Source organism: Mesoplodon bidens (genome assembly GCF_964165515.1).
Source record: "Mesoplodon bidens genome assembly, chromosome: 1".
Lineage (NCBI taxonomy): Eukaryota > Metazoa > Chordata > Mammalia > Artiodactyla > Ziphiidae > Mesoplodon > Mesoplodon bidens.
Genome location: NC_138176.1, coordinates 140,596,684 through 140,618,873, shown reverse-complemented (window position 1 = coordinate 140,618,873; position 22,190 = coordinate 140,596,684). Strand labels below are relative to the sequence as shown.

Sequence of the window (22,190 nt, the reverse complement as noted above, 5' to 3'; positions counted from 1 at the left end):
CTTTTTGCACTGTTGGTGGGAATGTAAATTGATACAGCCACTATGGAGAACATTATGGAGCTTCTTTAAAAACTAAAAATAGTATTACCATATGACCCAGCAATCCCACTACTGGGCATATACCCAGAGAAAACCATAATTCAAAAAGACACATGCACCCCAATGTTCATTGCAGCACTATTTACAATAGCCAGGTTGTGGAAGGAACCTAAATGCCCATCGACAGATGAATGGATAAAGAAGATGTGGTATATATATACAATGGAATATTATTCAACCATAAAAAGGAACAAAATTGGGTCATTTGTAGAGACGTGGATGAATCTAGTGACTGTCATACAGAGTGAGAAAGAGAAAAACAAATATATATTAACGCATATATGTGGAACCTAGAAAAATGGTACAGATGAACTAGTTTGCTGGGCAGAAATTGAAACACAGATGTAGAGAAGAAACATATGGACAACGAGTGGGGAAAGCAGCGGCGGGTGCGGGTGGTGGTGTGATGAATTGGGAGATTGGGATTGACTGTATACACTGATGTGTATAAAATGGATGAGTAATAAGAACCTGCTGTATAAAAAGTAAAATTCAAAAATCCAAAAAAAAATCAGTTCCTCATAAAATGTATGGGTTTATTTCTGGACTCACAATTCTATTCCGTTGATCTGTGACTATCCTTTATGCCAGTACTACCCAGTGTGATTACTGTGGTTTTGAAATTGGAATGAGTGAGTCTTCCAGTTTTGGTTTTTTCAAGATTGTTTTGGCTATTCAGTGACCCTTGTATTTCCATATGAATTTTAGGGTCAGCTTGTAAATTTCAGCAAAAAATAAAAGGCAACTGGAATTTTGATAGGGATTGTATTGAATCTGTAGATTGGGGATCTTAACTTTTGAGATCTTAACAATATTGATTTTTTTCAATCCACGAACATCCTTGGATGTCTTTCCATTCATTTACGTCTTTAATTTCTTTCTACTGTGTTTTGTAATTTTCGGTGTATAAGTGTTACATTTCTTCTTTAAATTTTATTTTCAGTCATTTTATTATTTTTTTGATGCCACTGTAAATGGAATTGTTTTTCTCAATTTCATTTTTGGATTTTTCATTGCTACTCTATAGAAATATAGTTGATTTTTTTATATTGATGTCATTGTCTCCTGCAGCCTTCCCCAAGTCATTTATCAGTTGTAATAGTTTTTTTTATATAAAAGATCATGTCATCTGCTAACAGAGATAATTTTACTTCTTCTTTTTTCCAATCTGGATGCCTTTTATTTCATCTTCCCAGTTAATTGCCCTGAGTAGAACATCCAGTATCATGTTAGGTCCAAGTGGTGAAAGTGGACATCCTTCAGTGTGATTTTTATTGCTCTTTTATTTTTAATAATTGCTAACATTTTTTTTTTTTTCGGTATGCAGGCCTCTCACTGTTTTGGCCTCTCCCGTTGCAGAGCACAGACTCCGGACGCTCAGGCTCAGCGGCCATAGCTCACGGGCCTAGCCGCTCCGCGGCATGTGGGATCTTCCCGGACCAGGGCATGAACCCGTGTCCCCTGCATTGGCAGGCAGACTCTCAACCACTGCGCCACCAGGGAAGCCCTGCTAACAATTATTTATTGCATTAACACATGACAGATACATGCTAAGCACTTTATATACAGTATTTCATCTTCTTAATAACCCAGTATGGTCGGTCTATTATTAATCCCCATTTTAAAGATGATGAAATTAAAGCTTAGGTTAAATAATTTGCTTGTAGTCTCTCAAGTATATGGATGAGCTAGGATTGGAGCACAGTTAGTCTGACTATATTTAAACATTTTCAACCCTTACCTAATTCTAATTATCTGTATTTTTATATTATTCTTTGTACATTTGTACTGTTATTCACCTTTGGCTATTTTATATTCCCTAATTCTGTTTTTTGATCATTTGTCTTTAACGACCTGAGCCCTGTGTACATTTTTATTAATTTCTTTATCTGATGACCTCTTTTTGTACTCACTATTCTTGTGCTGAATTGGCCTTTGGAGCCCCTGGGAGTCAGATTGTAGCTAAGAGCCATGACTCTGGAACTAGGTAGCCTGAGTTGAAATCCCTGCTCCTACCTTTGTCAACTGCATGACCTTGCCAACCATTTACTCTCTGTGCTTGAGAGTTTTCATTATCTGTAGAGTTAATTATTGTATCAACCATATAGAATTAAATGTAATATAGGTAAAGCGTTTAGAACAGTTGTTGACACAAATTAAATATATAAGTGTTAGCTTTGTCTTTATCATCACCATTTTATTTTAGTTCTAGACTGGTCTGTCTTTGCAGTGAACTTAAAAAAAAACTTTTTGAAAAATTTCAAACATATACAAAAATAGAGTGAACAGTAAAATGAACCTCCACTTAACTTACAACCCATCTTTAACACTTACCAACTCATGCCATTCTTGTTTCATCTATACCATTCAAACCTCAACCCTCTGGACTATTTCGAAGCAAATTTCATCTCAAACATCATATCATTTAATTACTAAATATTGTAGTAGAAGATAAGGACTCTTTTTAAACATAACTACACTACCAGTTTACCCTCCCCATTAAAAATAATTCTTTAATATCATCAAACGTGCTCTGAATGTTTTTAGATCAAATTTTCTAAAAAATGGTTTGCATGTCTGTGTTTAGAATTTTTTTTTCTATTTTTCTGTAAACTCCAAAATGAAATGGCCTCTTTCTTCCAGTATTTTGATCATTTTGTTATCCCCAATTAATTTGTTGTTGGTGATGGTCAGAACAGGTCCAGTTCTCATTTCATCCTAAGCCTTTTGAGAAATTAATTGTTGGGTAAATCAAGAATTTCTTAGGCGTTCTCTGTGCAGGGTGAGGTTTTCAGCAGATGTCTAAAAACTTGAAGTGATCCCATATCATTATTACATACTTTCTTTGTACTAGAACTGAAATTTGAATTAGGTGAGTAACATCATTTATATCTTCCTTTGGCCTCTTGGCATGTAATCAGCTCCTGTAATATTGTCCTTATTTTTACAGTTATATAACATTTTTAGTTAAATTTAGTTTTAGTGTCTCTGTGCTTTCATCCATGTACTTTTAGGCTCCCAGGTTTTTGTAAAACAAAATAATTTTAGTCTAATTTTCCATAAATCTTCATGTTCTTCATTAAATTTACCTAAAACAGGTATACTTTTACTGAGGAAAGAAACAGTAGTGGGTCTCAAAGAAAGGACCCTTTTTAAATGTTTTTTATTAGAATTTCTCAAGAGCCTCATATAAAAGAATAAACAAATGCATATAATACATAAAACATCTTTATGTTACTATTTAAAATATTCATTGTTGAGGGGGAGGATTAGGAACTGACCTCTCCATCTCTCCAAGTCTCCAGATTATTTTCTCCATTCCTAGTGTGAATTGGGCTAATTGAAAAGGAATTTACATGTGGGCAAAAGGGGGGTGTATGTGTGAAATACTTTCTAAATGAGTTTTAGATTGTTTATTCATCCACTCTGCTGCATTTTTGTAGATGAGAGTTTAGTATTGCGTATATATGTGTAAAGACTGTATTATCTAATCAGTATTTGTTAAAATTATTTGTCAGTATCTAGAAGTTTGTTGCTTTATTTTTTTTTTACTTTTTCTTTGAGAGATTCATTATTGCTGACATACACTCCCTATATCTGTAGAGAAGACAACAGATTGAGAATAATGATTTTAGGGAAAATAGACATGAGCTGTCTGACTCTTTGTGGGACCCTTAGGAACTTTTGCAGAACATAAAATCATAGAAAATAAAATTAGAAATGGACTTTGAGACCAGGCGGTCATGCCTCTTGTTTTTAAGCTGATTTAATTTTCAAGCTGGTCAGGACAGATGATTATTTCTTCTTTTCTTAAAGGTTTTTGAGATTGGAAATCTAGTAAGTTCCTCGTATCCCATTAAATCCATTTTACTTTAAATCAGTTTTCTTTTAAGTTTATGAAAACACTTTAAACTCATGCTGACTTCTCATCAATAAATTTTATGGATAAACTTCCCTAACTCAGAGGTAGATAGGTCTGTGGCTTTTTCTTACTGTATTTTTTTCTCTCATAGCCCTTCACTTCTGAGAATGGGCTTTTATTACTTGACCTTTTTGTTTTATGTATGCTTTTTGTAGGGGACCATTGGTAGAATTTGCCTGTGATTTAATATGATAAGCCCAAGTTTATAAAGCATTTAATTTGTATAATTGGCACCACTTATAATTTGGCAGTCATTCACTGATTAACATCTTGAAGTTTTGTTTTCTAGACTCTTCTGTACCAGGGAGATGTTACTTTAAAGTAACGTGGTTCGTGTGTGTGTGTGTTTTAAATGAATCAGAAGTTATACATCTAGATGATCATTTTATTCCCTTCTTAGCAGTGGTTTTCCAGTGTTTCTAACATGGGTTTACATTTTTTTTTTTCTTTAATGGAAAAAGTACTTAGACCCCCTATGTGTGAGCATTGCAATGCTGGGAACACTTAGAGACATGATAATGCATTTCTTGCTTTCTTAAAAAATTGAATTTGGCCAAGAAGGGCCACATGATTGGTAAAATATATTACAATCATTATTGTTTAAGCATGTTCTATATACCAAGTATTGTATAAGGCATTTTATGCACGTTAAATAATTTAATCTGCACAATTTTGAGTTGTAGTTATTGTTATCCCCATTTTTTTCAATTGGGGTAAAATATACAAGACAAAAATTACCATTTTAATCATTTTTAAGTGTACAGTTCAGTGGCATATAAATACATTCACATTGTTATGCAGTCATCACCACCGTCCATCTCTAGAACTTTACAAGCTGAAACTCTGTATAAATAGTAATTCCCCATTCCCCTATTCTCCCTGCCCCCAGCCCCTGGCAACGACCATTCTACATTCTGTGTCTATGAATTTGACTATTCTAGGTACCTCATATAAGTGGAATCATATAGTATTTATCTTTTAGTGTCTGGCTTATTTCATTTATCATTGTCTCTTCAAAATTCATCTGTGTTGTAGCAGGTGTCATGTTATCCACATCTTACAGGTAAGGAAACTAAACTCGAAGTCACATAGCTAATATAGTGCGTCGAGATTCATACCAATCCTGAAAACTGTGCCTGATAAAACATTTGATCTTGATTTATTTAACCTGTAGATAGATTTTTTAGACTTATTCTGTATAACTCTGGAGATCATTACTAGAACAATAGGTATACATTAGAGGTAAGCAAATATTTATTTAATATAAGGGAGAATTTTCTAGTAGAGCTGTTCCTAGATAGTATAGATTGCCTTTAAAAAGCGTGAGTAAACTTTAGCAGTAAAGACTGCTTAATGGTCCTGTGACAAGGGATGTTTCAAAGAGGTAAAAGTTGAATTTGGTTATTTCTAAGTGTTCTTTTAATCTGTGTTTCTGTGATTAAAATATTGTCATCTATTTTGGAACGTAAGATACCCTCAAGACAAATTGCTAAGCTTAAATGTGGGAGAGATCTTTAGCAATGTAAGCATCATGGATTTTTCTTTTCCTAAATCTATGGCACATTTCTCCGAATATCCATAGTAATAGCAGATTCTTTTCCTCTTGAGGGTAGGTTTGAATTTTGAAAACTGTTAAAGTCATTATTATGCCTCGTGAATAAAAATGGGTTAGCAAGATATTTGAAGTCCTCGGCAGTCCAACTCCAATTCACCTTTTTCCTGGATTTACTTGCTGTTGTCAGAAAACTTCATAAACATTCATGCCTGTTACCTTTTAATTTTCGTTCTGTATAGAGTACCTTTTTTCTTTCCTTTCTGAAGTTCTAAATTTCCCACTTGGTTTACTTGCTCTTCAGTGTTACCTATCACTGTTTATGTATCTTTTAAGAGTATATGTAACACCACAACCTCGTACTTTGTCTTGTCTAGATTGTGAGAATTTTAAGCAGAGGGAGCAGTATCATATTCATCTTTGCGTGTCGGAACAGGCTCTCAGAATCTTGTGTGTAGTAAGAGTTCAGGTATATTAAGTTGATTGAATCTGATTGTCAATGATGTTAGTTGAAACGAGGTGAACGAGGTAAAATATTGAGACCAAATTTCTTGCATGACTTGCATGACCCCTATGCCAGTTACAAATGAGGAATTTCATACATAGTCTGCATAATGGTAATATTGAAACTGTACTTTCCCATGAATGAATTAAAGAAAATTCTGTCCAGATACAGTATCTGATGTTTAAAATCAGTTTTAAAATTCTCTCTTTTGTAGGATAACAGTTACACCTTGTTTTATACTTCTTTGTACTTTTTGTAATTTCTCAATTTTCTGTTATGAACACAAATTGCTTTTATAATTAAAACAAAATCCTGATAAATCTTACTGATTTAAGTCAGTTTCATTACTCTGTAGTCACATAGGGTAGGGATCATAATACAACATGATACATTAAAAAGCCATTGATGTTTTCCTTATTACTTAGAATCAGTAAGATTATATTTCACAGACGAACAAATTTTGGTTCCAGTAAGTTTAGACATGTGTTTTTGATAGAACTGGAGCGCAAGTCAGCTGATGTGTACGATCTTATCCGTTATTCTTGTTTTTAACTTTGCATTTTAAAAATGAGATTCCACAAGTGCAAATATTAACAAGTTTATCAGATTTACCTAAAGTATGTAGTCTTTTTTAAAAAATTTTATTGGAGTGTAATTGATTTACATTGTTGTGTTAGTTTCAGGTGTACAGCAAAGTGAATCAGTTATACATAGACATATACTTACTCCTTTTTAGATTCTTTTCCCATATAGGTCATTATAGAGTTCTTTGTGTTATATAGTAGGTCCTTACTAGTTATCTATTTTATATATAGTAGTGTGTATACATCAATCCCAATCTCCCTTTATCCCTCCTCCCCCTTTCCCCCCTGGTAACCATAAGTTTGTTTTCTACATCTGTGACTCCATTTCTGTTTTGTAAATAAGTTCATTTGTACCATTTATTTTTAGATTCCATATATAAGCTATATCATATGATATCTGTCTTTGTCTGACTTCACCCAGTATGACAATCTAGAGATCCATCCATGTTGCTGCAAATGGCACTGTTTCATTCTTTTTTTATGGCTGACTAACATTCCATTGTATATATCTACCACATCTTCTTTGCCCACTCCTCTGTCGATGGACATTGATTGAGGTTGCTTCCATGTCTTGGCCATGGTAAATAGTGCTGCAGTGAACATTGGGGTGCATGTGTCTTCTTGAATTACGGTTTTCTCCAGATATATGCCCAGGAGTGGGATTGCTGTATGGTATGGTAGTTTTTTTTTTTTTAAGTATTTATTTATTTATTTGGTTGTGCTGGGTTGCGGCAGGCGGGCTCCTTAGTTGTGGCATGTGAACTCTTAGTTGCAGCACGCATGTGGGATCTAGTTCCCTGACCAGGGATCGAACCCGGGCCCCCTGCATTGGGAGTGTGGAGTCTTAACCACTGTGCCACCAGGGAAGTCCCCTGTATGGTAGTTCTATATTTAGTTTTTTAAGGAACCTCCATACTGTTCTCCATAATGGTTGTACCAATTTACATTCCTGTCAACAGTATAGGAGGGTTCCCTTTTCTCCACACCCTCTCCAGCATTTTTTGTTTATAGATTTTTTGATGATGGCCATTCTGACCGGTGTGAGGTGATACCTCATTGTAGTTTTGATGTGCTTTTCTCCAGTAATTAGTGACGTTCAGCATCTTTTCATGTGCTTTTTGGCCATCTGTATGTCTTCTTTGGAGAAATGCCTATTTAGATCTTCCACCCATTTTTGGATTGGGTTTTTTGTTTTTTTGATATTGTGCTGCATGAGCTGTTTGTATATTTTGGAGATTAATCCCATGTTGGTCACTTCATTTGCAAATATTTCTCCCATTCTGTGGGTTGTCTTTTTGTTTATGGTTTCCTTTGCTGTGCAGAAACTTTGAAGTTTAATTAGGTCCCATTTGTTTATTTTTGTTTTTATTTTCATTACTCTAGGAGGTGGATCAAAAAAGATATTGCTGTGATTTGTAGTCTGTTTTTGTTGAGGGGGGAAAAACCCAAACTTCCTTACTTTCCAGGAATATCAGATAAGGAATTTCAAAGCTCACATTTTGTGAATCTTCAGGGTTACTGATGTTGCTGCTCTCTTCAGTCTCATTTTTGGGACTACTCTGCATGCAAATCCCTATGCCAAACTTTCCAGGGTCCCTGGTGGTGCTGATGCCCTGGTAGCCTGAAAAGGCTCATTCCCTTCTCTTTTATTTACCGAGATCCCTGCCTCCTTGCCCTTCTGCTGGGAACATATCTATAAGTATATCTGTAAATCAGTTTAATTTCGACATGATTTAAAATAAAATAATTTGGGTAGTAAATAGCATTAAGTAGTGCCTCAATGTAAATGAATTGAGTTACAATAATGTTCTGTTTCTTATAGTAATGACTTGTACTAGCCAGAGCACACTGCATGTTGACTCCTGTTGTGTGATAGTTTAGTAGCAAAAATGAACTTGTAGAAGCATTTAGGTTTTAAGGCTTTCAGTAATATAAGTTCTTATTTTGCCTGTTCTATTTACGTAAAATCACATCCTCTGTGCTCTTTTATTTGGGAATCTAAATTATGGAGGAAATGGATACCTTTAGGAACAAATTAGCTTATTTAAGAGGAAGGCTCAATAAATGCAAAACATACAATTTGCTTTGATCTTGGAAAAGGTTCAAATTCTGGAGTAAAATTGAGATTTCTTGAGGGTATTAAGGAACTATAGGGAGGAAAAGAAAAAGTGACTATATCTCCTTGAAATGTGGGAAATAATAGAAGCAAGATAATGCAGTACCATGAAGTTCATGAAAATATTTGGTAAGAGAGAAATAGTGTTTAGTTAAAACTTAGAGGTTTAGAATTCATGAGGATGCATCAAACCATGTCCCACTTCTACAGTTACTAGAAGGAAATCTCTCCCACACACAGCCCTCCACTACTCCATTCATGAACTTCTGCTCATCTGCCTGCGAGAGAATTAGAAAGTACCCAACCATGTGTCCTTGTTAAGGGTTGTTATGTTTGAAAAGCGTGAATAAGAAGCAGGGGTGGGGCTTCCTTGGTGGCACAGTGGTTAAGAATCTGCCTGCCGATGCAGGGGACACAGGTTCAAGCCCTAGTCTGGGAAGATCCCACATGCCGTGGAGCAACTAAGCCTATGCGCCACAACTACTGAGCCTGTGCTCTAGATAGAGCCTGTGAGCCACAACTACTGAAGCCCACACGCCTAGAGCCCATGCTCTGCAAAAAGAGAAGCCACCGCAGTGAGAAGCCCGCTTTCTGCAACTAGAGAAAGCCCACTCGCAGCAACAAAGACCCAACACAGCCAAAAATAAAATAAATAAAATAAATAAATTTATATATACACAAAAAAAGAAGCAGGTGTGGGCCAGGCTAAGTCCAAAAATGACCTATAAGTCTGATAAATTTGAGGAATGGAATTTAATAGATGCTCTCAAGTTAGTGAGGAGGTTTTTAAGTATATGCGTTTAGTGCCTAATTCGTATTGCATTTTATAATTATAGAGATTATATTTTATGTCTTTATTAATAACTAGTAGATATAGAGAGAGTACTTTAGTAATTTTAGGATGTGACTATATTTTGAGTGAGCCTGCTAATTTCCCCCCTTGGAGGGAAATAATGGGTCTTGCGTTGACTTCTCATAGTGAAACTCTTGTTTGCCATTGGTTATTTTTAGCTGGGGCTGATGTGGAGAGGATTAAAAAATAAAATCCAAAAAAACAGATAAGTCCTAGAAACCTGAATCTAGAGGTTTGGAACTTGTTGAGCAGGCACTGTAGGTTTCTATGGTAGTACCCACTATGACTGAGAGAGCTAACAACCAGCACGATGAGAAGTATAATCATTTAATTTTGTCTTAATTCATTTTTTTTTTTTTTTTGCGGTATGTGGGGCTCTCACTGTTGTGGCCTCTCCCGTGCGGAGCACAGGCTCCAGACGCACAGGCTCAGTGGCCATGGCTCATGGGCCCAGCCGCTCCGCGTCATGTGGGATCCTCCCGGACCGGGACACCAACCCGTGTCCCCTGCATCGGCAGGCAGACTTTCAACCACTGTGCCACCAGGGAAGCCCCTTAATTCAGTTTTGAATTCCTGTCAAGCACCATGCCTGGCCAGTGGTAGCTGCCACATAAATGTTTGTTTAAATGACTGATTGTGGCTTGATACTAAGCCTTCAAGTGCTTAGAGTTTAGCTTGGAGACAGAATGAACATTGGTGTTTTGTTCAGGGTTCATTCAGATGCAAATATATAAGTCTGTAAATGTCATTACTGTTTCAGGGAATATACATTGAACTTGTGAAGACAGAGGCTCTGTTCTTTTGCCTTGAATACACCTTGCTCAGTAAATAGAGAAGTATGATTTTGAGGTATTAAAATCTGATGATTTTCCTTAGCCTGTAAAAAGTTTCCATACCAATCTACAGAAATTTATTTCAATAACAGTTTTGATATAATTTTTATTTTTACTTTAAATAAAGTTAAATCTTTGTTGTTCTTAGCTTTATTAGCCTACTTTCAGCTGACTGCAACATGAAAAGTGATTACTGTAGTTACTATAAATTCAGTAAAGTGTCTCCAGTTTCCCATCCTATCTCTATCTTTTAATATGTCTGCTATGTGTATGCATAAAAAAGTCACGAGAGACATACTGCAAACTGTAAATAACTTGGGAGGATAGAATTGGTAGGGGGAGGGAGGTTATTATCACTCCTTTACATTTATACATTTCTATATTACTAAAGGTTTTTTTTGTTTTGTTTTGTTTTAATTTTTGGCTGGGTTGGGTCCTCAGTGCTGCGCGTGGGCTTTCTCTAGTTGTGGTGAGCGGGGGCTACTCTTCATTGCGGTGCGCGGGCTTCTCATTTCTCATTGCGGTGGCTTCTCGTTGCTGAGCACGGGCTCTAGGCACGTGAGCCTCAGTTGCTGCGGCACACAGGTTCAGTAGCTGTGGCTCGCAGGCTCTAGAGCGCAGGCTCAGTAGTCGCGGCGCACGAGCTTAGTTGCTCCACAACATGTGGAATCCTCCTGGACCAGGGATCAAACCTGTGTCCCCTGCATTGGCAGGCAGATTCTTAACCACTGCGCCACCAGGGAAGTCCCTAAAGTTGTTACTTTTACAAAATAGTTATATTCTTAGTTGTTTTTATCACCAGTCATATTATACAGGTATGTGTGACATATCAGACAAAATATGATTTGTTATGATCAGTTTCATAATATTCATATTCTTAATTACATCTTTACTAGTTCTCTCACTATTAACAATAGACATAAATTATATTTAATGGTGTTTAATTCCTTTGTAATAATTGTCCTAAGGGAAAAAGCAACATCTTGAGAGACCAATTATTTCTAACGTTTTTAACAGCTTTATTGAGGTAGAATTTACATACATAAAATTCACCTGTTTTTAGTATTGAGTGATTTCTAGTATATTTACAGAATAGTACAACCATGACCATAATCTTGGTTTAGAATATTTTCAGTATCCAGAAAGGATCTTTGTACCCATTAGCAGTCATTTCCCATTTCTCTCTCACCATCCGCTCTCCCATCCCTGGGCAACCGCCAATCTACTTTGTCTCATAGATTTGCCTATTCTAGACATTCCATATGAATGGTATCATGCAGTATGTGGTCTTTTGTGGCTGACTTCTTTTACTTAGTTTAATGTTTTTGTGGTTTATCCATATTGTAGCATTTTTATTGCCCCAACACATTTTAAAAATTTTATTTATTTATTTATTTTTGGCTGTATTGGTTCTTTGTTGCTGAGCGCAGGCTTTCTCTAGTTGCAGCAAGCGGGGACTACTCTTTGTGTTGGTGCGCATGCTTGTTATTGCAGTGGCTTCTCGTTGCAGAGCATGGGCTCTAGGCTCTCTGGCTTCAGTAGTTGTGGCACGAGGGCTCAGTAGTTGTGGTGCACGGGCTTAGTTGCTCCGTGGCATGTGGGATCTTCCCGGACCAGGGCTCAAACCCGTGTCCCCTGCATTGGCAGGTGGATTCTTAACCACTGCGCCACCTGGGAAGCCCCTAATATAGTCTTATGACAGGTACTTAAGGAAGGTTTCCTTGAAGAAGGGACATTTAAGTTGAGACTTCGTAGAAAGTACGAATGGGCTGGCCAAAGTTGGGCAAGGGAGGGTGAGGTAACCAAGAAGTGGAACTGAGTTTGTTTAAGGCAAGGGGAACAGCATGCACAAAATGACCTAGAAGCAAAAGTGTTGGGCTTTTCAGGAGTAGAAATTAGTACCATATGGCTATTATTTAGATTTGAGTGGTGGAGAAGGGTGAGAAATGTAGCTAAAAAAAAAAAAAAAGGTACTGCAACAGTTAGATCATTGCTGTGTTTCAAGGGTCATGGGGGCTGTGTTTTGGAAAAAACTATCATAAGGGCAAAAGGAAACTGGCATAGAATTTTTAGCAGAGGAATATTAATAGATTCATATTTTAGAAAACAATTTGGCTGTGATATATAGAATGGATTGGAAGGGAGCAAGACCAGAGATTTTAAAATTTTAAAGATTTTTCATTTTCAGAATTCTTCTGGCCATTCTTTGTCTTTACATTTTCATGTAACTTTTAGAATTAGGTTGTCCATTTCTATAAAAATGCCTGCTGACATTTTTGTAGGGATTGTATTCTGTTGATCAGTTTGGAAGAACTGACATCTTGACAACATTGAGTCTTCAGATCTAGGAACATGGTACATCTCTCCATTTATTTAAGTCTTTCATTTCTCTCAGCAATGTTTTATTGTTTTCGGTGTACAACTCTTGCACTTCATTTGTTAAATTTATTCCTAAGTATTCTTTTTGATGCTGTTGTGAATGGAATTGTTATATTGTTATATTTATTTCATATTTGAGTTGTTCATTGATATATAGAAATAAATTGATTTTGTTTTTGGCCTGTTGATCTCATATCCTGTGACTTTGCTAAACACATTAAGTCTAGTTGATTTCGTTTGCTTTCAGTAGATTCCTACAAAGGATTTTCTATGTACAGGATCATAGTGTCTGTGAATAAAGACAATTTTACTTTTTTCTTTCCCACATGGTTGCCTTAATTTCTTGTTCTTGCCTTTCTGCACTGGCTAGACACTGTAGTACCACATTGAATAGAGATGTTGATAGTGTGCATCCTTGACTTTGTTCCCAGTCTTAGGAGAATCATTCAGTCTTTTACCATTAGATCTATTTTCTGAAAGAGTTTGTATAGGATTGGCATTACTTTTCCTTAGTATTGATAAAATTAATAAGTGAAGGCATCTGGGCCTGGGCTTTTCTTTGCAGGAAGATTTCTCATTACTAATTCAATTTCTTTTTATAAATCTCTTCAGAGTCTCTATTTCTTTTTTTTTTTTTTTTTTTTTTTTTTTTTTTGCTGTATGTGGGCCTCTCACTGTTGTGGCCTCTCCCGTTGCAGAGCACAGGCTCCGGATGCGCAGGCTCAGCGGCCATGGCTCATGGGCCCAGCCGCTCCGCGGCATGTGGGATCCTCCCAGACCGGGGCACGAACCGTGTCCCCTGCATCAGCAGGCGGACTCTCAACCACTGAGCCACCAGGGAAGCCCTCTATTTCTTCTTAAGTCCCATTTGATAACTTGTATCTTTCTAGGAATTTGTCTATCCAGTCTATCTGTTTTGTTGGCATAAAGCTGTTCAAAATATTCCTTACAATTCTTTTAATATTGGTAGTGTTTGTAGCAATGCTCATTCCTTCTTTCTTTTTTTAGTTTTATTGAGATGTAATTGAGATACAGTACTATATAAGTTTAAGGTGTACAACATAATGACAAGACTTAGTATTTTGCAAGATGATTACCACAATAAGTTTAGTTAACATTCATCATCTCATACAGATACAAAAAGGGGCGGGGGGAGAAGAAGAAAATTATTGTTTTCCTTGTGTTGAGAACTTTTAGGAAATGTTGGGCTTTTTTGTTTTTTTGTTTTTAATTGGAGTATAGTTGATTTACAGTATTGTGTTTCTGGTGTACAGCAAAGTGAATCAGTTATACATACATGTATGTCCACTCTTTTTTATATTCTTTTCCCATAAATGCCATTACAAAACATTGAGTCTCTACTATAGTCTGTGCTATACAGTAGGTCCTCATTAGTTATATATAGTAGTGTGTATCACTCTTTCTTTCAGACTTTGGTAATTCATGTGAAAGAAGCCAGACACACAAAACACACATTGTATGATTCTGTTTATATGAAATGTCTAGAAAAGAACATGGAGCAGAAAGCAGATTTGTTATTGCCTAGGGCTGGAGGTAGAAACGGAAAGGGGGTTTCTTTTTAGGGTGATAAAAATGTTCTAAAATTACATGGTGGTGATGGTTCGGGTAACTAAATACTAAATTCATCAAATTTTACAATGAATTTTATGGTGCAGAAATTACACAGGCAAATTTTATGGTATGTAAATTACATCTTGAAAAGGCTGTTTTTAAAAAAGTTGTAAGGTACTTTTAGCATCTTTAAAAATACAGAAACTACTATAAACTAAATGAATAAAACATCAATAATTCAAAATCAGTTTAAAACATCATAATCTCGCCTATACCATGTGAATGGTAGCATTCCTGTTTTTGTCAATGGCACTATAATTCTTTCAGTTACAACGGCTAAAAATTTAAGAGTAATTTTGTATTCTTCCATCTTTTTTTATTTCCTATCCTTATCAATTTGCCTACTAAAAACATTTTTTTCCACTCTGACGCTTTTGAATTTCTTAAATAATATACAATTCAGTCAAGAAGGACTGTGTTCTGATGGACACAGCCAATTTATTGATGGCTAATGTAACTTACAAGTTGAGATTGTCAAGTTTTTATTTGTCAAGAAAACTTGAGGGGCTTCCCTGGTGGTGCAGTGGTTGAGAGTCTGCCTGCCGATGCAGGGGACACGGGTTCGTTCCCCGGTCTGGGAGGATCCCACATTCCGCGGAGTGGCTGGGCCGCTGAGCTTGCGCGTCTGGAGCCTGTGCTCCGCAACGGGAGACGCCACAGCAGTGAGAGGCCCGCGTACTGCAAAAAAAAAAAAAAAAAAAAGAAAAAGAAAACTTGAAAAATTTTGCTTTATTTCCCTATTTCTGCTAAAATTAAGTCACAGAGGCCCAGTGTGAGAGCTGAACCTCCACCTCTATGAAGCATCAACAAGACAGAAGGAGGCAATGTCAAATGGGGCACTTTTTCTCCCTTTTCCCCATCCTTCATGAGTCCGTCAGGTGCGATAAAGGAGCTGGTTTTACATCCCATCCATCTGGAAGTGTAGTAATTTTGTTTATATCATAGATTTCACTTAAGTGTCTTAATTTGGAAACCACTCTGGTTAGAATTCAAGTAACTTCACATTTTTCATATAGAAGTCACATTTGAAATAAATTTACATCGATTGATATAATCTGAACTAATCTGAGGAAAAACAAATGAAGTAGGAAGTATCTTCTCACCTTTTTTTTTTTTGTGGTACGGGGGCCTCTCACTGTCGCGGCCTCTCCCGCTGTGGGGCATAGGCTCCGGACGCACAGGCCCAGCGGCCATGGCTCACGGGCCCAGCCGCTCCGCGGCATGCGGGATCCTCCCAGACCGGGGCACGAACCCGTGTCCCCTGCATCGGCAGGCGGATTCTCAACCACTGCGCCACCAGGGAAGCCCCCTTTTTGTTTTTATATACCTTCCGCAGAAGCTTATAAAATACTTTTCCTTTCTTCTTTACTGAAACTGAAGTAATTTCATAAATTGATTCATATTGTTATTAAGGATTTTTTAATGTATTGCTGTTCTCTGACGTATCATTTGGAAAAAGGGCTACAGAGTGGGTACTGCTTAAGTAAAAGGAATGCATTACTAATGGTGAATGTTTGTGTGGTTTGTGGTAGGAAGGGAACTGGGAGTTGGAAAGCAAGTTATTTATCTGCCTTCTAGACGGGACTTAATGATATGGTTATATTAGGGAGTTAAGAACTATTGAAAACAGAATAAAATATTGTAAAGACATGTTTCTTCATAGTTTTTGAAATGAGAGTAAAAGAGAAAAATAAGACACATTTTAGGACTGGACAGTTGGCCTCATTTGGGTTCATTTAATAGTTGAGATTTGGGCTTATATTGATGATTGTAGTGTCATTTTCTTCCTGTGCAGAAAGTAAATGTGGGTGATTTTAAATATACTGCATCATTTTTACTCCCCATCCCCCAATTTAAATCTGTTCCAAAGGATCCCTATTTTATAACCTTGTGCTTAATAATTAACATTACCCTTTTTTGTTTTTGTGTTTTGTTTTCTTCTAGGCTGTATTCATCACCAAAGAAAAAACTTACACCAATGCAGAAATCAGTTAGCCCTTTAGTTTGGTGCAGGCAAGTTTTGGATTACCCAAGTCCTGATGTTGAATGTGCTAAAAAGTCTCTTATCCACAAACTTGATCAAACTATGTCAGGTATGTCTATAATTTTACTTGTAAATTCATCTCTTTGCTTTCTTTAATCAAAAAACATAAATGTTGACTGGTATGTTTTTAGGAAGGTAGTTCTTTGCTTGGGGGGTGTTTTCCAAATCACATTGTGCATGCCATTGTGAGTTTTTGCCATATGCACATAACCCTGTTCTGTTATTTTCTTAATAGCTTTTTAAAAAAATCTCCGTATTTTTATTTAGCTTCATCCTAAAAAATATCCATGAAATAATGGATTTTATGTAATAAGGTTTTTTCTGATGCAAGCTAAAAGAAATAATTATTTTAAAAAAATGTTTTGTCTGATATCATCTAAAATCATCTCACCAGCCTCAGAGAAATTCTAATGTGGTAGAAAGATACAGGTTGAGAACCAAAGAGCCCTCATTCTCACTCTGTTACTTAGTTGCTATGTGGCTCTGCGAATTATTTAACTCCTATAAGCTCAGTTTTCTTACAAGCATGATGAACCCTGTAAGTGTTATTTAAGGATTAAATGATAATGTTGAAAGAGCCCAGCATGTTTTTCTGGCTCATGGTAGTGCTTAGTAAATGTATTCATTTCCCCTCTTTCTTTTTTTTTTTTAACTTGGCATTTTAAGTTAAACTGCTTTTATGTTCTATTGTTTAATAGCATTCACAAAGCTGACAAAATGTATGTGTCACTCTTTATGGCATTTAATGTAGCATGCCAGTGTGTTAGAAATGTAGGAAAAATATTATTGACTCTTTCTTGGAATTACTCTCAATCTTTTAAACATGTTTCAAAAAAATTTTTTTTTTCTTTTAAATCAGTTTCTGGGAATTCCCTGGGGGTCTGGTGGATAGTACTCAACGCTTTCAGTGCTGGGGCCCTGGTTCAGTCCCTGATCAGGGAACTAAGATCCTGCAAGCCTCTCAGTGAGGCCAAAAAAAAAAAGAATCAGTTTCCTGGAATACTCATGTAGTAAAAGATTGATGCATGATTACAAATCCTAAATAGAGTTTTGTTTTTTGCTTTGTGTTTACTTGGCAGCCATGTCCTTAAAATTGCTTTTTTTTTGGCTTTATTATTGAGGTACGTGCTCTTTTTTAGAGTGTAAGCTGCAAATGGTCAGGGGAGGCAGGGGGGAGCCTACACAGTTAAACTGTCATATAGCAAAGTGTAGTTTGTTTGGCAGGAGCAGTGGTTATTATAAGAAAATAATGTATGGGATGGACATAGGGGAGAAAACCAAAGCTGTTGCACTTCAGAAGTAGCAATTGGAGTGAGTAGCTTTTTGCTTTATTATAACAAAGGTATTAAAGATAGTAGGAGCATGTAAGAAAAGCTGTTACTCTTGAACCAAAACTAGGTGTAATCAAGTACTGGATCTGCTTAACAGTGTTTAGATTTTATAGCTGTATGCACAGAGCAATAGCTATAGCTGTATATATTTAAAGAAAAATAATTTGGCTGTTACAAGTTTGAACCTTATTGTCCTAAACCTCTCTTTTCCCAAGTTAAAGGGAAGATTGGTTTTTGAATGTATTTTTTTGATAAGGCAAAGCTTCCTAGGAACTTAGCTATTATATTCTAGCACAGCCGTTTCTACTCCATCATACTCAGCTTCTCTTTAGTGTACCAGCACGTGTTCCTACGATATTCTTCTCTTGTTTTTTCAATAGCGCATTATCTTTTTTACCCTTATTCTCCCTCCGGTTTTCTTTTCAGTCTTCTTTAAAGCTTCTCCCTTCTCTGCCCCTCTTTTTGTGTGTGTTTTGGGGGGGGTAATATTTATATAGCATAAAATTTCCCACTTTCACCATTTTTAAATATACAGTTCATACAGTTCAGTGGCATTAAGTACATTCACATTGCCATCACCACTGTCTATCTCCAGAACTTTTTTGTTATCCCATACTAAAATTCTGTACCCATTAAACTTCCCATTCCTCCTGCCTTCCCCCCACCCCCGCCCCATCTACCCAGGTCTCTCTTTTGCCCCATTTCTCTCTGTTTTGATGATTTCATCCATTCATACTATATCCAGTATCATCTTTATTCAAACTAATCTCCTTTATTTATGCATATATTCAATATTTTTTGAGAGTCTGTTATGTATCAGGCATTGGGGAAAGGGTAGCAGATACATGATGAAGAAAGACTAACACTGTACTTGCACTCATGGAGTTTATCATCTAGTAGGGGAAATATGTTAATAAAATAATTTTTATAACTGGTGATATGTAATAAAAGAATGATCTACAGTGCTTTGAGCTTGGAGAAATTAGAATTTTACTTCAGGAAGTAATGTTTGGCCTGAGTCCTAAAGATTCAGGAAAATTTAAGTGGGCTAAAGGGGAAGGCGACAGAGGGAGTAGAGTGTTGCAGGTGGTGAGAACAGCGTGTGCAAAGGCTCTGTGGGAGGCCTGTGGGAGCATATGGGAGGGAGCCTGGCCTACATGAGGAACTGGACATGAGGTCAGAACAATATGTAGGAGCCAGACTCTGCAAGGCCTTAGAGACCATGTTAAAGGTTTTGTACTTTATTCTAATATTCTAAAAGCAATGGGAAGATACTGAAGGGTTTTATTCAAGGGTATGGTATGTGTTGGCAGGAAGAAGAAATGAGAGGATTTGCACATTGATGAGGACATGCTTAGCTGTAGTATGGAGAGTAGATTGGAGAGGGCCAAAAGTGAACCGTAGGATGCTTTTGAGGAGGGTTGATGATGATAGCTGGGTAGTGTGTGTTGGGGGGAAAGGGTCGTAGTGGAGATGAAAAGGTGTGAAAGGCAAAAGGAATGAACCAAATATGAGGAAATGAGGGAGAAGAAAGTATCAGCAGTGATTTCTAGGTTTCCAGCTTGTGTAATAGGATGAATGTTGTTATCATTCTGAGATAGAGACCCCAGGAAGAGAATTTGTTTTAGCTCGAAAATAAAGAATTTGGATTTGGACTTGTTGGCTCTGGGGTGCATTTGCCATACCCTCAGGGGAGACATTAAATGGGCAGCATATATGGGACTGAAGCTCATGGAAACTTATGCCTGGAGATATAAATAATGGATATTTGGGGGAATAGAGATAATAACTAATGTTGTGAGTATGAATGAGATTTCTCAAGAAGAAGAATATGGTTTAGAGTGAGATGATAAAAGAGTTGAGAACTTGAAATGCTAGTGATTAAATAACCAAATAAAGAGAGACTGCGCTTCAAAGGAAATAGAAGAGTAAAGAGATAGGAAGGAATGAACACCCCTATTTCTGCTCAGGTTGATATATTGAGATCATGCTACATACTACATACTAAATATGTTTCGTGGTGTCTTGTCTCATGGTGAATATGTAGAAAACTATACTGACCAACTTACCACACTATCCAACTAAACAGTAAAACTAAACAGAAAACGTGTTCCTCCTCCCAAAACCAGTGCTCTGCTTATAGGCAAACCAGAAACTTCAGAACCATCTTATTGTTTTTTCCCTTTAGTAATCCTTACCGGTTTTTAATATTTATCCTTTTCTTCCTTTTTTTTTTTTTTTTGGCCACTTCTATTGCCTAGTTCAGTCTAATCTATTTAACATTAGAATTTCCATCAGTTTTTTTTTCCTTAAGCTGATTGGATCATGTTACTCTTGCTTAAAAGTCCCTGATGGTGTTATCACTGCTACTGAACAAATTCCAGACTCCTGAGCATAGTATTCCAGGCCTCCTGTGACCTGGCCCCAGCTGGTTTTTCCTGTTTTGTCCCTCACCATGAACTTTACCTTTCTAGATTACTCACTGTTATTCCCTGGACACACTATGCATTTTCAAGACATGGCTTTAGTTTATGTTATAAACAGATGAAAGCATATACTTTCCCCACTTCCAGTGTCCTACCAAATTATCCTCTCAAGACTGCTCCAGTGCCTCTCCTTCCAAAAAGCCTTACTACCTACTTTCTCTCAGTTGTAATGCATTACTCCTATCTCATCATTTCCATTAGCCTCTTTGCGCCTTTATGATAGTACTCATTTCATTTTGCCTTGAAATCGCTGTTTTTTCTGCCTGCACTACTTGGCTTTAGGCCTCTTGAGAAGAAGTACCATGTCACATTTGTGTATTTATTCTGCATAGTACTTTGGTGATGGTCATAAATATGAATAAGCTGTAGATTTTAGAATAGGGTGAAGAAAAGAAAAATATTTTAAGTATTAATTTTTCTTGTATATAATTGATATCTTAGCCCCACTTTCATACTATTTTTATAATTTTATATGCATAGCACAAATTTTTCCCCTTTTTTGGCAGAAGTATTCTCCTTGGCCCAGAAAATGGGGCGGGGGGGGTCTTTTTATAAAAAGAATTCTTGTATGTTTGACCTTAATCTGGCCTAAATAATAGTCAGTATTGCTTTATTTTTTCAAAAATCCAAACTTTGGAAAGACTGTTTTTAAAACTCATTATTTCATAGTTTTTTGTTGTTATTAGCAATGTGTATTTGTTATAGGAAAATGAGACAACACAAATATGCTTTTATATTCATTTTATTTATTTATTTATCGTTATTATTTTTTTTGTGGTACGTGGGCCTCTCACTGCCGTGGCCTATCCTGTTGCAGAGCACAGGCTCCGGACGTGCAGGCCCAGCGGCCATGGCCCACGGGCCCAGCCGCTCAGCGGCATGCGGGATCCTCCCAGACCGGGGCATGAACCCGTGTCCCCTGCATCGGCAGGCGGACTCCCAACCACTGCGCCACCAGGGAAGCCCCTATATTCATTTTATTTTTAAAGGCCATTCAAGGTTGATACAGTTGGAATAAACTTTCCAACAAGATAGAAGTAACTTAATTTAGTAGCTAATAATTTGTTGAGGAGATATTCTTCCTATAGTATTATTTCTGTTTGGTGTGGCTCCTGTTTTATTTGCATAACAAAATTTAAGATAGTGGAAATATTTTGTTGGGATTATTAATGTGATATATTTCTCTCCACTACTATAGAAACGTTTCTGTGTTTAAACTGAGATAATGACTTACTGAATTTCCTAATTGGAAAATTTTTTTTTAATAAATTTATTTTTATTTATATTTTTGGCTGCGTTGGGTCTTCATTGCTGCGCGCGGGCTTTCTCTAGTTGGAGCGAGTGGGGCCTACTCTTCATTGCGGTGCGCGGACTTCTCATTGCAGTGGCTTCTCTTGTTGCAGAGCATGGGCTCTAGGTGCATGGGCTTCAGTAGTTGTGGCACATGGGCTCAGTAGTTGTGGCTCACAGGCTCTAGAGCACAGGCTCAGTAGTTGTGGCGCACGGGCTTGGTTGCTCCGCAGCATGTGGGATCTTCCTGGACCAGGGCTCGAACCCTTGTCCCCTGCATTGGCAGGCAGATTCTTAACCGCTCCGCCACCAGGGCAGTCCCCCAATAGGAAAATTTTTGCGATGTTATTAGCCTTTTCTTCAATTTGATTTTTCCCCTTGTCATTAATGCAGCTCTCAAGAGGCAGAATTTGTATAATAATCCTTTCAACTCCATCAGTTACACAAGTCCTTACAGTCCAAATGCCAGTAGCCCATACAGCAGTGGTTTCAATTCTCCGTCCTCAACCCCAGTGCGACCTCCTATAGTCAAACAGCTAATACTTCCTGGAAATTCAGGTAAGG

The 22,190-nt window shown here is 37.0% G+C and overlaps 1 protein-coding gene across 3 annotated transcripts in view; it reads left to right on the top strand.

Moving 5' to 3' along the window:
* Positions 1–22,190, top strand: part of SLAIN2 (SLAIN motif family member 2) — a 74,741-nt gene that overhangs the window by 11,200 nt on the left and 41,351 nt on the right. For 2 of the 3 annotated variants that reach the window (XM_081250333.1, XM_081250332.1), the window contains exons 2-3: positions 16,420–16,568; positions 22,020–22,184. In XM_081250333.1, the coding sequence (XP_081106459.1) occupies positions 16,420–16,568; positions 22,020–22,184 (314 nt within the window). The remainder of the gene's footprint in view (positions 1–16,419; positions 16,569–22,019; positions 22,185–22,190) is intronic. The other variant, XM_081250334.1, reaches the window with a different exon arrangement.